The 15,671-nt window shown below is 32.6% G+C and overlaps 1 protein-coding gene across 1 annotated transcript; it reads left to right on the forward strand.

The window, feature by feature from the left end:
• Window positions 1–1,380: 1,380 nt before the first annotated feature.
• Window positions 1,381–10,992, forward strand: LOC134250648 (uncharacterized). The gene is made up of 14 exons (XM_062733000.1): window positions 1,381–1,575; window positions 3,406–3,507; window positions 3,609–3,732; window positions 5,204–5,325; window positions 6,659–6,844; window positions 7,985–8,170; window positions 8,348–8,599; window positions 8,694–8,894; window positions 9,003–9,224; window positions 9,329–9,510; window positions 9,618–9,897; window positions 10,149–10,310; window positions 10,542–10,703; window positions 10,799–10,992. Exons 1-14 carry the CDS (start codon window positions 1,383–1,385, stop codon window positions 10,990–10,992), a joined length of 2,568 nt encoding a protein of 855 aa, XP_062588984.1. The 5' UTR covers window positions 1,381–1,382.
• The last annotated feature ends 4,679 nt before the right edge of the window (window positions 10,993–15,671 follow it).

Here is a 15,671-nt window from a genome sequence, read left to right on the forward strand (position 1 = left end):
GCATATACTTTAATTTGATGTACGCGTACACTTTCTTTTTAATAGAAAGGATGAGATTTAATATGTGTAGGGGTACGTCTAGTAGAGGAATTCCCTAAATTCCTCGAGTATTATATTTATGTTCCTTAGTTCTCCTGCCAAACGACAGACCTTGTTTTTAGTGATGACAAGTTTTCTACACGTTCTTAGAACTTGTAGAATGGTATCTTCACATAAATGAAAACATGTAGCTTTTATGATAAAAATCAGACAATTTATGTGTGAAAATATAGTTGTTATACATTATTTTGGATGTTTAGTTTAATGAGCACTTATTTTAATCACGTTTTGTTTACTAACTAAAATCAAACTGACGTAATAAAACTTCTAAAAAATTGAAAAAAAGAAACCGATCACAGTGTACACGTACTTGTTACACGTCGTAAAAATCTCAACAGACTAATTGCAAAATCCTGCACGCGTACGTTAAAGTATATGCACAAGTACATGCATGTCTGTTGAGATTTTCATGAAGTGTTACATGTACGCACACACTACTATCGGTGTCTTTGTTTTAAGTATTTAGTAAACAGAACTCGATTAAAGATAAATGCTCGTGAAACTAAACATTCTAAATAATGTATAACAATAACATTTTCAAACAAAAAATGACTAAAGTTTAGTATTATAAACTAGAAGTTTTCACTTGCTTGTAGATGCCATTCTAGTGTATTTATATCAACTTCTATCCTGTTATCTTATTTTAAAACCGTATCGTCTTCCTCATACAGTTGTTAAAGGTGTGATGTCATCTTTTCAAAAATTCATAAAATGACATCGTTATTATTAAAAGAAAATTCTTTTTATGGCTTTTAGCATACAAATGTTTTTAAATTCATTAAAAGACGACTTTAAATCATTATTAAAGATAAAGAAATTTTGCTTTAAGCTTAATATCTTAAGTATGACTAACTATTGGCGTAAAATGTACTGATAAAATTGACATATAAAAATGTTTAATTTGAAGGACGTTTTATCATACAAATGAATGCAACCTATAAAAAGCACATTTATGGAAAGAACATAGAGAATATACAAATTTTATCATATGCAGTAAGATTGGGATTTAATTGAATTAATTCAATTTAAAGTACTCGAAATTTTTTAGAGAAGATAAACATAGTTTATACTTTATGTATTTGCATAGAACTGATACATTCAAAACTTACTTTTTGTAAATTACAATGGTCATTTGTCTCAAGACTCATACATTTTTACTTTGCGTATGAGAATATCTCAGGTGGATTGAAGAATATTTCGAACTAGATCTTCAATTCGATGTTTTCTAAGACGTCCGTGTTGAGTTTAATTTGACTTACCCCTTTCATATTTTATAGAGAAACATGATGGCCTGTCATTTATCAGAGTCGCTGTTCGAGAACATTTTGTCCTGCAACAACATTAGTGATATTCCGAAACCAAATGTTGCAATGCCAAATGGCACAATTTGTTTCATAAAGTGTGACAATAAAGAGATGCAACTGAATCAAGTTCTTTGTTCAAATGGTAGTTGGATGCCACGGTTAAATGAGAGAGGTATGTTTAATTCTTCATTATATAAAGCTACATGTTTTTTTTTCATGTAAGTTGTTGAAAATGTTTTTATTAAAAATATTTATTGATTTTATTTTTTCATGTAACAGAAATTAAAAGAGTGCTTTCTTTTGCAAATTAGTTTCTCTAGGCAATGTCAGGTCTAAATTGTTTGGAATTTTAATTTTCAATTCCATTTTTCATATTATGAAATAAAAAACATGCTGCAATGAATTCAATTTTTAAAAAATGATTACAGTGTATAACGCATTCAATTCTTGGCCATAAAAATAATTAGCTTAAGATCAAAACACTGAACACTGATTAAATAATTAGTTATTTTGTCATCCAAAGACCTTTAAAAATAGCATGAAAATATTTGTTTCTCAAATAACATCTGAATAAGATACATTACTTATTGAATAGATATAGAACTAAGAAAACAGAAACGATTTGTAAGCTATCACAGTAATTTTGTGTTCATCCTTGTTCTTTTTAATAACATTCAAATTAGATACTAGAACCATTCTGAATATATACAGAATTAAGAAAACAGAGCAAGTTTATTTTAAGGTGGAATGCCACACCAATTTTTTATTTTATAGACCTCTGACTCAACCTTTTTAAACAATGGTTTCAGCATTGAAAGACCGACATTAGCTCTCAATTATTTTATATGATTTTTTTTGGTGTATTTTTTCAAAGAAAATCAAAAAAAATTATTTACATCCAAATTAGATGCTTTGTTGTAAAAATTTTGCTGTAAATGAATGCATAACATGAATACCTAATAAAATATGAAAAGAAAAGCCGTAAAGATATTTATGTCTCTCACTATTTCCTAGATACAAACAGCTCACCGCAGCTTTGTTTGTAAAGATATTTAAATAATTTAGATAAAAAAAAAATTATAGAAAATAAAACACATAATTTGTGAATATTTTTTTAACTTGCGGTTAAAATCTTCTTAAAACCAGTCACAACGGGAGAGAATCATATTTATAAAAGAAATTGAAACGAAATGGCCAAATTTTAGAGAAATTAATTTTTTTAATTTTGGCCAGTCCCGATCAAAATTAAACCGATCCCAACCATAATTATACAATTATTGGAAATAAATAAAATTTTCCCAAGAACACTAGTCTGATTAGGTGTAATAAGGGTTAAAACATTATTGAACTTGACAATGAAATAGATTTCTTCTTTGTAAATACATGAAGAGGCGATAAATTAGCATTTTATTCATTTTGTATTAATTTTGATCGGGTTAGGTCAAAATATTAAGAATAATAATTTCTTTAAAATTTCTCAATTTCGTTTCAATTTCTTTTTAAAGTATGATTGACAAACTTGTTGTCCTCAGTTCTGACTAGTTTTATGGTGTTTTTAACCATAGGTTTAAAAAAAATAATCACAAATAATGTGTTTTTTTTTATAAATAATTTTTTATCAAAAAAATTAAAAAGTCTTACCAGCCTTTCTTTACATGTTTTATTAGATATTAATATGATGCATTCATTTACAGCAAACTTTTAACGCGAAAACATCTTAGTTTGATATAATTAATTATTTTCATTTTCTTTGAAAAAAAATACAAAAAAAATCATATAAAATAATTAAGAGCTAATATTGACCTTTCAATGCTGAAACCATTGTTTAAAAAGGATGACCCAAAGATCTATAAAATAAAAAGTTGGTGTGGCAGTCCACCTTAAGTTATCAAAAGAACTATCAAAGTGAGCACAAACAATCATTTCACTATATATATATGTGTACATTGTGTAGATCGTTGAACCATGTTAGAAAAACCATTATAATTTTATTTTTTAACAGATTGCAAGAAGCAGGTCACAACAAGTTTAGATCGTAAAAGGCGAAACATTTTTCATGCTATATTTCGATTCTTTGTCTGTTTATTTGGAGGATGCCGCCGAGGTGAATTTGCAATCACTTTATTTGAAAAAGTTTTTTTTAAACTTACATTTGCATAAATTTTCTTGAATTAATAGATAAACATTATTAAAGTTAATTTTCAGATAATACTCCGCCAACACTTGACTGTCCACCACTACTAACATTGACGGCGGACAAAGGACAAGTTTATACGAAAGCAACATGGACAGAACCGACAGCTAGAGATAATCGTGGAAACAGTATCAGGTTATCTAATTATACTTGTTACATCCTATAAGATTTAATTCATACATTAATATTCACATTTGCAAATATCTTACCTAGATGAGCCTATTAAAGAGCAAATGTGTTCAATTCTGTGTGAATATTATTAGGGGGTAAGAGGTGACATCTTGTCTACATATTTCTGTCACGGTCAGGTGCAACTTGTTTTGAAATATTTCTACGTTACTAACGATAAAATAATAAACAATGCAGATATTTTTTCAGGCACGAAATGTACAATTAATCTTTTTTCTATGTGAATAAGGTTTAGAATACTCTAATTAGCCTAAAACCCCACTTACATTTTTAACCCGAAATTCCTTTGGAGTTATGCAAACTAAAACAGATGACACCACCGCTTTTGACCTCAAATATTTCAAGAACTTATGAAATAGATTATTCTCAGCAGCGATCATTGTTTTTTACTATACACAAATATTTCCTGAACTTGACTGCTAAACATGAATGTACATGTAAACATTCGAATGCTTGATAGAAGTAAACTTTCGAGACTAAACAACGTCAAGGTCATTGCGCGTCACAACATAGCTACGGCGGCCCATTCGTGTAATAAATGCAGTTTTACTCGAAATTCATTCGTCTCAAATGTAAATCTAAGTAATAAACAACAATGTTAAAAAGCTCACTGGGATATAAACTTTTAGTTGGTACGTAATCAAATCTACTAAGAAGCCCTTCGGGCTTCACAGGATTTGATCACGTTACCAACTAAAAGTTCATTTCCCAGAGAACTTTTTAACATTGTTGTTTATTTCTTAATTGATCATCAAAAATAATCATATCATTATAGCCCTGCTTGAAAAGTGGAAGGGTATATAGTGATCGGGAATCGGGATGTCCGTCTATCTGTATGTTTTTCCGTCTGTTACGCTTTTGGGTACCCATCTCTCATACCACTGAATGAAATTAAATGAGACTTTCACAGTATCTATATTACATATATAGTGTGGTATTCCTGAACTTTAGTTCTATTAGTTCTTAGAAAAAATAAGCACATATTCTTGATAAGCTCCATTTTTTAATTTTTTACTAAAAGTAAAAAGTTCGGTAAAGAAAAAAAAAACTTAAACAATTTTTTTTAAAAAAGTTTATGTAATAAAGATTCTGTGAAAGTCTCACTAAATTTTATTCAGTTGTGTGAGTGGAATTCGGCATATGAGACGTTCAATATTTCAGAAAGATGGCAGTGTCCATGTTTTGCTCTGGGAAGCCCAAAATTTGTATCAGATCAAAAAGTTTAGTAGAAGGTGCACAATGGTATTTTGTAGTAAAGTTTAGACTGTAAAGTCTTATTAAATTGATAAGAGATGGATATACCCTTCAATATTAAAGAAAGAGTGGCAGTTTCCATGTTTGGCTCCGGAAACCCATAATACATGTATGTGTCCTTTCAAAAGATAAACTATGTACCAATCATATTGATTTTTTTCAGGGTAAATAGAAGATCAGGACCCGAACCAGGACGTCATCTTTCCGGAACATCAGTTGTTGAATATTACGCGACAGATTCGTATGGAAATTCGGGTTATTGTAAAATTTCAATTGATGTGAAAGGTCATTACGCTTTTTTGAATATTATAATGCTTCTCTAAAGTGAACCCTATTTTAATGATTTTTTTGTTTTGTTAAATTCACTTTTCAGATTAATAAAGGAGATAAAAAGACTATTTGGAGAAATATTTAAAATAAATTCAAAATATTTTTTATACCATAAATAAAGTAAAATAAGCAAGGTTACTTTCTATACGTTCTTACTTTCTAATATAAGGAATCAAAGATTATCATATATAGCCTACAACTGCAAAATTAGTACGGTAGACAAACATACACGCACATGCTGATGTTAATTTTTTTTTCAAAACATTTCTTATTTTTCGAAAAAAATGGCATATCCTGCACTCTACTTCATAGTAAAAGGAAGGAAGGTTTTTGAAACACAGGTGACGTTAAACGAAAAGATTGCAGCGAACTTTTCTCCATCCCTAAGAAACTATACATGCCATATGAATATATATTTTTTTTCTCCGAAGAATTAAACAGGCAAATTTGAGAAAATAAGTGATCTCATTTAAACATCAGAATGCAATGTGCCAATATTATACCACTTCTGACGACAAAATATAGTTTGGTATCCCACTGAACAACTTTTCCAGTTGGCTAAATTTATTGATTTTTTTAATGGATGGTGATGTAACGTTCATTTCGAGAACTTATTAATCATATAGAGATGCCACCAAAGCATTTGCTGATGGAGGGCTGCAAATGTAGATCTGTAATGGGCACTCAGGGTTAATGTGCTGTGAGGAATCTTTTACGTGCTAGCCCTTTCTGTGGCAAGCGGACTTTTGCAAAGGACCGTTCTCATCGTCCTTCAGTAAGAAGGACAATGAGAATTCAGTATTCCGTAAGAATAAAATTTTTACTACGTGTCATTAGGACCACTACGCCATGCGGGTACATGTACAGTGAAAACTGTCTAATCCGACACCTGAGTAATCCGACACACTGTGAATTCCAACTTTAAAATTCTTTTCCTTTTTAGTACTTTGTTTTTAACACTGTGCAATCTGACACCCTGTCTATTCCCGACCGATAAAAAATTCGTCTCCCAGTGCATGTCGGATTAGACAGGTTTCACTGTATATAAATTGGTTTAAAATTCAGAAAGTCCTTTTCCTCTTCATCAAACAATCATTTAGATGTGTAAAGAAAACTCGTTTCCTTTTTTTAAAGGTCGAAGCACTTTTTTTAAAAAAAAGTTTTTATTTGCAAATATACCGCAATATTCTCAACTGGAAAATGGTGTTTAAAGTTATATTAAATTTTTGAACAAATATATAACATAAGGATATGCTTATTTGAAGTTTGATTTTATTTTTATTATCAGTTAAAAAATGTCAATGGCCTAAGAGCATTAACAACGGCTACTACATATGCCATCCTAGTAACGAAATGATTTATGGAACGACATGCCGCTATGGATGTTACAGCGGATATGAAATTGCTGGAAGTGTTCACGAACTAGAATGCAGAATAGACGAATCTTGGTCTGATGACTCTCCTTACTGTAAAAGTACGTGTTTGAAAGATATTAATTTTACTTGATTTATCGTGTTAATAGCCATTCTCTGTGACCACTTAAACTTCGTTGCCACGCATGGTCACCGATTTTGATGAAACTTCACCCATGCTTAGTACTTGACACCAGAAACAAATATCAAACAAAATTTCGTTGCTATGTGTCTCGGTTGCTATGGCAACAGCCGGAAAAGTTTGAAAAATCAAGATTTTCAGCCATTTTAAATCTTGACTGTGGCTTAATAAATGCTAGAAAAAGCAAACAAACCATTCTAACAAAAGATGACACCTTGATGTCACTTATACTGTAAAGAAACTGTTTAGAATATATCTCTAAGTAAGTGGTAACCAAGGGTACATTTGGAATACATTTAAAATGCTGAAATATGCTGAAAAACACTCCGTATTCACTAATGGTAGGTGTTACAGCTTCAAACTCAATCAACAACTTAAGAAAAACAATGAAAATGTTTGACCTTAAGTATATAAGTATAAGCAATATTATTCTATAAATAACTTTTATGGTTGCCATGGTAACACAGTGTAACCATGCAAAACCAGTAACTAAGATTGGGTTAATGCTACTATCTTGAGGAAAAACATGAAAATTCAAGACTGGCAAATATGCATCCTTAGGACCTTGCAACACCAAAATCATAAGAAAAATTGGGTATAATTGCTACTTTGCAGTGTTACCATGGAAACAAAGTACCAGTGCTAAAAAGTGAATTATTTTTAAGAATTAGATTAAATTCTTGTATTAAGAATTAAATTGCCATTTAATCAAGAAACAAATTAAAGGACTCAGCTTGAATAGTCAAGCTTGAGTCAATTTTGTGATATAAAACTTTATAAAACGAACAATAACAAGTTAGAGAATTCGAAGGGTGGCAAATCCTAATAAAATACTTGTAAATAAGAATCTTTATGACGTTTAGCAATTCAGTCAAACAAAGTACTGTAGACCAAACTCTTCTCTTCTTCTTTTGTAAAAAAAACTTTTAACAATTAATTTTTGCTTAATAATTTCATGGTTAGAAAGTGAACTCTAAGTATGCGTAGGATTTCCAGATACAGAATTTAGACTTAGATAAAATTTAATTGAAAATGAATTACATGTAATTCTTCTTTTCAGAGGTCACTTGTCCGGCCTTACCGTCAACTGAAGGCAAGTTATACAGGACTTGTACAGACAGTAACAGGTTTGGGAGTATTTGTTCCTATACATGTTCAGCGGGTTACGATATTCCCTCATATATGAACCGGATTAGAATCTGTGGGGCAGACAGACATTGGCGAGGAGAGGAACCTGTGTGCAAAGGTGAATCCATAATGTATACAACTGGATATGGTTTGAGAATAAATGTAGTTTATTGATAACATATACATATTCTTCCTTTTATAAGACTAAAACATCAAAGGACCCTTTTTCTTAATTTATTTGCAATATTTGTTCATTATAGAAAGCAATATTGTTATTTACTTTGAATATCTTTAGATACTGAACCTCCTAAATTTCAAAATTGCTTAGATGTGGTGGAAGGATATGCTGATAGAAATTCCACGAAAGGGACCATTTTCTGGAGTGAACCTACTGCTACTGATAACTCCAACTTAGTGTTCGTTCATAGTGACAGTTCTATCTCTATCGGAAGTATAATTGAGGCTGGGGTTTACCAAGTGGTATATATGGCCAATGACACCGAAGGAAATAGTGCAATTCCTTGCAAAATCAAGATTATAATGAAAAGTGGGTTTTTGTCTATACAAAAGTGCATTGACATTTAAAAAAAAATGTTATGAATATTAATCATACAATAATAATTTCCTTGCCTGTTTCACAGTTCTAAAGTGTCCCAAAATGTTTGAAAAACCCTATCAAAGAACTATTTGTGAATCCGGAACTAAATATGGAAGTATATGCAGATTTGAATGCGATTATGGTGCCGTTCTTAATGGAACCAAGGCAGTAAGCTGTGAAAAGGCATCAACTGGGAACTTTGCCATGTGGTCGTGGGGTTCAAGTCATTTGCCATTTTGTGATGGTAACATAACATCATTATTTTATTTTCGATTGAGACATTTTGAATTACAGAAAAGTTCAAGCTATAAAAAAACAAATTCTGAAACCACTGATTTGTTTTCTTTAACAGTACTTATTACCTGTCCAGAAATTAAACAAATCCCGAAAAATGGGGCACTTGTATGTGACAATTGGCTCGGTGGACAGTTCTGTCGAATGTTCTGTAAAGCTGGCTTTGATGTTCAAACAAACTTTCGCCTAGAAGAAATGCTGGTTTGTAGCATGTCTTCAGATGAAATGAAACAAGGGAAATGGTTGCCTTTGGGATCTCTTCCCTTACCAGACTGTGCAAGTAACTGAAATAGAGTATTCCAATTGTATTTCCAACAACGCCACAAACGTTTTTGACATATCTTTGAAATACTGGAATTCAAACCATCCCAATATCTATTTCAGAGACACATAATCCAAGCGGAGGAATGCTCGTATTGCATGCAAATTTCTATTTCGATGGAGATTGTACTGATGAATCCGTGATTGAAGAGATAAAAAGGAAGTTTATCGAAGCTTTAAAGGAATCGGTTTATCAAGATGCATGTTTTATCAATGCAAAGGACTGTACAGTTCAAAACGTCAAGGTATTATAAAATTACATCTGTCGATTAAAAAATATAACAGGAATATAAAAAAATCAAATAGAACAATTTAATACCTTTTCTTTCTTTCCTTGCTTGAATTGCACTAGGTTCGATGTGGATTAACAGAAAGAAAGAGATCATCTGATATTGGAATAGACTTTGAGATTATCGCAGAACTAGATTCCACAAACTTTGAAGAGACATTCAGAAATTTTAGCCGAAGTTCTTTAAGCGTCACGGAAAAACTAGAGGAAATGAAAAGGGAGGGGTATTTGAATTTAACTCTTCCAAATGGAGGTGTATTGGTACCCGAAGATTTCTCGGCACAGGAGGTTACTTTGGCTTGCTCCAATAACACAGTTCCGTCGTTCAGGACGCTTTCATGTGGTAACTAAAATTTTCCCTTCAACTATAGAAATAATCAAAATAATAGAAAATACATGTATGTTTTGAATTTTTTATTCAACTTTAGTTTTGTTGATTAATATAAATCTGTCATAAATCATGCCGATTAAAACGGTTATGACTAGTATTAGGTTGCGAATTGAAGTTTTTTTTATACATTATAAAAACTAGAACAATTTTCAATTGAACTCTTAAAAAATTTACGTGTTTTATTGAGATTTACTTCATTACAGTTGAATGCGCTCCTGGAACATATTTTGACAATAAGACAAGGAATTGTCCCCTTTGTCCGAAGGGTCAGTATCAACCAAGCACTGGTCAGAACTCCTGCATAGAATGCCCACAATTTCAAACAACGCGTATTAAGGGAGCACAGAATTTGGATGAATGCACAGGTACTAGATTTACTAAAAAAATACTTAAATTACTTAAATTTACTTTATGAAATAATCCACAAAAAGGATTGAAACTCTTTGAGTCAAAATACAATGACCTACATTTATCAACACCTTGTTTTTATGTGTTCTCCTATAAGATATCTTGGTTTAAGTTTACCTTTCAGGAAAAGTATCTTTAATAACATTAGTTAAAAACTAAATGGGCTGAATATTTTTAAATTCGTACAGAGGCATGTGAACCAGGTAGTTGGTCGTTAGATGGCACTCCCATATGTTCTTTGTGCTCCGAGGGATCATATAATGAAGAATACGGCCAAGACCAATGTACAATGTGCTCTAATTCGCAAACTACACAATACGAGGGCTCAAAAACCTCAACTGATTGTAAAGGTTATACAAAATGGCGTCTTGCTGAAAACTTACAGCTTCGGTATTCCAGTCTTAGTTTAATTATTCCGTTTTACATTTACATTCTCCCTTTGCAGATTTTGATATCGTCTTGTTGCATAATACAAGCACAATAAGAACAGAATTTGCTGCTTCCAAAACGTTTGTGGAATTTATTTTGAAACTGTGGATTTATATTGCTGGTGACGAAAGGTTAATATTTACTCTAGAGAATCAAAACTCTTCAATAGACCTCAAGATGATCGGGGGTCAGATCTCTGAAACAGGGTAAGATATTATAAATCATTTCTGATGTGTTGTTCACATTAAAGCTGACATGAACTCTTAAAAAGGCATCATTTTTCATCTTTGTACGACTTACTACATTCCTGTACGCCTTTGTCCGCCATATTTCTTCGATTCCGCCATATTTACTTGAAAATTTTTGGCCACCTGTACCTGTTATATAAAGCCTCGTGCATTTGTTTCACTTAAGTGATTTTCTAGCCTGGCTGTCGACATGTACACATCTCCGAAAGCATAGCTGTCATAAATCCATAAACTGACCAAATACATGTTTTAAAAGTTAAACTCCAACAAAAACTAGAACTATACTGAGAAGTAAATTATTTTTGAATGCATTTGCTGCAATTTAGAAAAAATAATACAGAAAACAACAAAAGCCGTTTGGATATGCACGCATGCAGGTCGAAAGTACGCATCGAACGCTGTGATAAAGATATTTACCTGACTACTGCTATCGCTACAAGGATGTGCACATGTCGAAAGAAATATCCTATTTTACTTTTATTGAAATATGCATCTCAGAAGTCATGTAATCCATTGCTAACTGAACAGTAAAAAATTGTCACCACATAGCACTTGGACACACGTGGTCCGCGACGACCAGTCTATTTGGTCAAGGGAAATTTCAAAGGTGGAAATCTGACTGAAAAAGTGCATTTTTTTTTCAAAAATAAATATTACTCTTGTCTGTATATGTAAATGTAAACAAAATTTACAAACATTCTTAATTACATTTAATTCATTTTAAAGCATGCAACATTACGAATCATTCATCCTTTGACGAGATTCTTCCGTGAAAGGGGGGGGGGAATGCATAACGCTCTCTGAAAAAGATCGGATTTTATTACGATCATATATTTTCATTATAAATAATGTGTATTGGCTTTATTTATTTTTTTTTTAAATAAAGACCTTATATAACATGATTTAAACTTCTTCTTTTTTTTTATTTTATAATTTTATACACAATAAACGAGTTTGATTCTATGGTACATGAATAATCAAAATAGAATTCATTGGCGGATCCAGAGGTGGACAGGGGTTCCAGGGATTGGAACCCCCGGCCTTTATTTTTGTACACGCATACAGAGAGAGAGAGAGAGAGAGAATGTTTTTTCTGTAATATATAGATATTTACACGTCTAATAATATGAATAATTTGAAGACATAAAAAAAATCTCTGTCCTTTCAGTTCTCTAAATCTGTAATTTTCGTGGATTTGCTTTCCTCTGCGTGCCTTCAATCATTTTTTAATCAATTATTTGAATCTCTTCACCATTTTACAACAGTATACAAAAATCACAGAAATATATAGGTGATTTTATACATAACAGTAGATCTATAAAGCATGCTTGAATAAGAAACTAAACAAAAAAATTGTACGTTGCTATGAATGTGAAGTATGGGAATTTAGGCGGGGGGCATATTTTGTTATTTTTTTTTCTTTATAAACGAGCACAATTTTCTCAGAAAACAGTGTTTATCGTTATTCATAATGTGTTTAAAATTAATCACTTTCTGAAATTTTGTGCATTCTTTCTGAAAGTAGCGAGCTGCACTTTAGTATGTAATGAAACTCATCTCCGAGTTCTTTTAAATTACAATGGGGACAAATTCTATCTTGTCTTGGTAACCCTGGCTAAGGGCTTCGACCACCCACAAGTAGCATGCAAGGAAGATTCCAGCTAACTTTTTTACCATTTTGGACCATTTTTAGAAGTAACTAACTTTAAGAAGTATGCATGCAATATTTCGATTCGTTAAAGATAAAGGTTTAAAATGTTCCCGTAGTATGCAGATGAAGGGGGGGGGGGGGCTCACTTTTTCTGTGGATAATCTTTGCTGCAGTTTTAAATAAATTAAAATTTTGATTTGGAAGCTCTCTCCACATTTTTTGTTTGCAGGAAAATACGCAGATTCAAGCATGTAAAAGTAATGTACCGAACAGAAAAGTTACAGGAAGCCTCCTTTATCCCCTAAAAAAAAGGATTGCATAGAGTGTGGTGCATAGATTTTTTTGTTTTGTTTTTTGTGTTTGTTTTGTTTTTTGTTTGTTTGTTTTTTTGTTTTTTTTTTGCTTGTCAACTGATTTTGGAGGTCCCCCATCAATATAAATTGAAGTGGCTGTGTTGTGATTCTATGCATGAGTGCCATGCGCGGATCTGAGAGAGGGGGTTAGGACCCCCCCTGGGATTTGCAAGGTTATTAAATTTATATACAAAAGCTAGAAAAAAAGTTACGTTGGAACCCCCTCGGAAAACGCAGACTCCCTGGTAAACGCGAATTTGTGTTAAATTGGTACGAAAAGTCTAAGGTTTGAAGCATTAAAAGTCATCGGCTACACGCCCCCCCCTGAAATAGTTTTTGAAGTTTGGGCGAGTTTACGGGGTTTTTTGCATGTCAAGAAATATCTGGGTTGGATATAAATTATTAATAGTCGAAGCATATAGGAAGGGAAAGCAAACTGCTTGAACTTGAATTGCACAATTGAGTGCGATAACGGCTACGATTTTGATCATGAAACTAAACCCTTTTACCTTTGTGGCGAGGACACTTTCTACATGTGGGATTTCCAAACCGAAGACAATCCAGACGGGAAAACTCCCGTCTGTTCTGGTAATAAGTAGTAGGCGAAAGTATATTTAAAGTCGAAAAAAATGTAAAATTGAGAAATGTGTTACGAAGCGATAGAGAGTCCTTGCCATGAATACCTCTTTTTAAATTCACTATAAACTTTACAATTTACACTTAACTCTTACTACATTTTCTTAACTGAAAATTTATAACGTGTAGAGTTTTACTCTTTAATGTGTAAAATGTATTCTTTAATCTCTAAAACTCCATAGTATATTGACGTTCACCTACTCTGTTATTTAAATTGATATTTATACCCCACGCAACTAGTTGCAGGAGGTATAATGTTTTTGACCCGTCCGTCCCGTCCGTCAGTCAGTCAGTCAGTCAGTCCTCTTTTTTTGTCAGCGCAACTCCTTATACACCGCTGCCCAGAATTTCGTCAAACTTTGCAGATATATAGAACACAATACGTAGATGTGCATATTACCAGGAAATTCCGATTCCTTCATTTTTTCCGAGAATTTCCGCACTAAAACTTAGGTTTTTGGCCATACCTTTTATACAGTTTGTCGGCACAACTCCTCATAAACCACTGCACAGAATTTCTTCAAACTTTGAAGATATTTAGGACACAATATGTAGATGTGCATATTACCAGGAAAGTCCGAATCCTTTATTTTTTCCGGGAATTTCCGCACTAAAACTTAGGTTTTTGGCCATACTTGTCATACACTTTGTCAGCACAACTCCTCATAAACCGCTGCACAGAATTTCGTTAACTTTGCAGATATGTAGGACACAATATGTAGATGTGCATATTACATGTACCAGGAAATTCCGATTCCTTTATTTTTTCCGGGAATTTCCGCACTTTTTAACTTACACATTTGGCCATACCTTGAATATAGAGATGAACAGTTTGTCAGCGGAACTCCTCATAAACCGCTGCACAGAATTTCGTCAAACTTTGAGGATATTTAGTTCACAATATGTAAATGTGCATGTTACCAGGAAAGTCCGATTCCTTTATTTTTTCCGGGAATTTTCGCACTAAAACTTAGGTTTTTGGCCATACTTTTCATACACTTTGTCAGCACAACTCCTCATAAACCGCTGCACAGAATTTCATTAAACTTTGCAGATATTTAGGACACAGTATTTAGATGTGCATATTACCATGAAATTCCGAATCCTTTATTTTTCTGGGAATTTCTGCACTAAAATCTTAGGTTTTTGGCCATACCTTTTATATGGAGATGAACAGTTTGTCAGCGGAACTCCTCATAAACCGCTGCACAAAATTTCGTCAAACTTTGCAGATATTTAGGACACAATGTGTAGATGTGCATATTACCAGGAAATTCCGATTCCTTATTTTTCCGGGAATTTCCGCACTAAAAACTTAGGTTTTTGGCCATACCTTTCATACACTTTGTCAGCACAACTCCTCATAAACCGCTGCACAGAATTTCGTTAAACTTTGCAGATATTTAGAACACAATATGTAGATGTGCATATCACATGTACCAGGAAATTCCTAATCCTTTATTTTTTCCGGGAATTTCTGCACTAAAATCTTAGGTTTTTGGCCATACCTTTTATATAAAGATGAACAGTTTGTCAGCGCAACTCCTCATAAACCGCTGCACAGAATTTCGTCAAACGTTTCAAATATTTAGTTCACAATATGTAGATTTGCATATTTTCAGGAAATTCCAATTCTTTTATTTTTCCCGGGAATTTCAGCACTTTGAGTTTTGAGGGAGCATGGAGTATGTGAGCTTGCTCTCTTTTTCTTTCATTCATAGAATATCTATGCAATGATGATTCAGCATTTATTTATTTTCCATACAGAAATCCACAGAGATGTAAACTCAGTGTTTCCTATTCCGCCTTTTATAAAGACCTTGTATGTGACCAAACATTTGAAACAATACGCAAGGAAGTGAACAATGCTATAGATAATGGTCTACGGCAGTTAGATTGTTTTCAAAAGAATATATGTTCTTCTGAAAATGCAACTATAACGCCATGTAAACAAAGAAACAAGAGATCGACAGGTGTTGAAAACATTGGGTTTTCGATCAC

The sequence above is a fragment of the Saccostrea cucullata genome, unplaced genomic scaffold (genome assembly GCF_032062105.1).
Source record: "Saccostrea cucullata isolate Sc308-1 unplaced genomic scaffold, CSIRO_AGI_Scuc_v1 ctg10, whole genome shotgun sequence".
Lineage (NCBI taxonomy): Eukaryota > Metazoa > Mollusca > Bivalvia > Ostreida > Ostreidae > Saccostrea > Saccostrea cuccullata.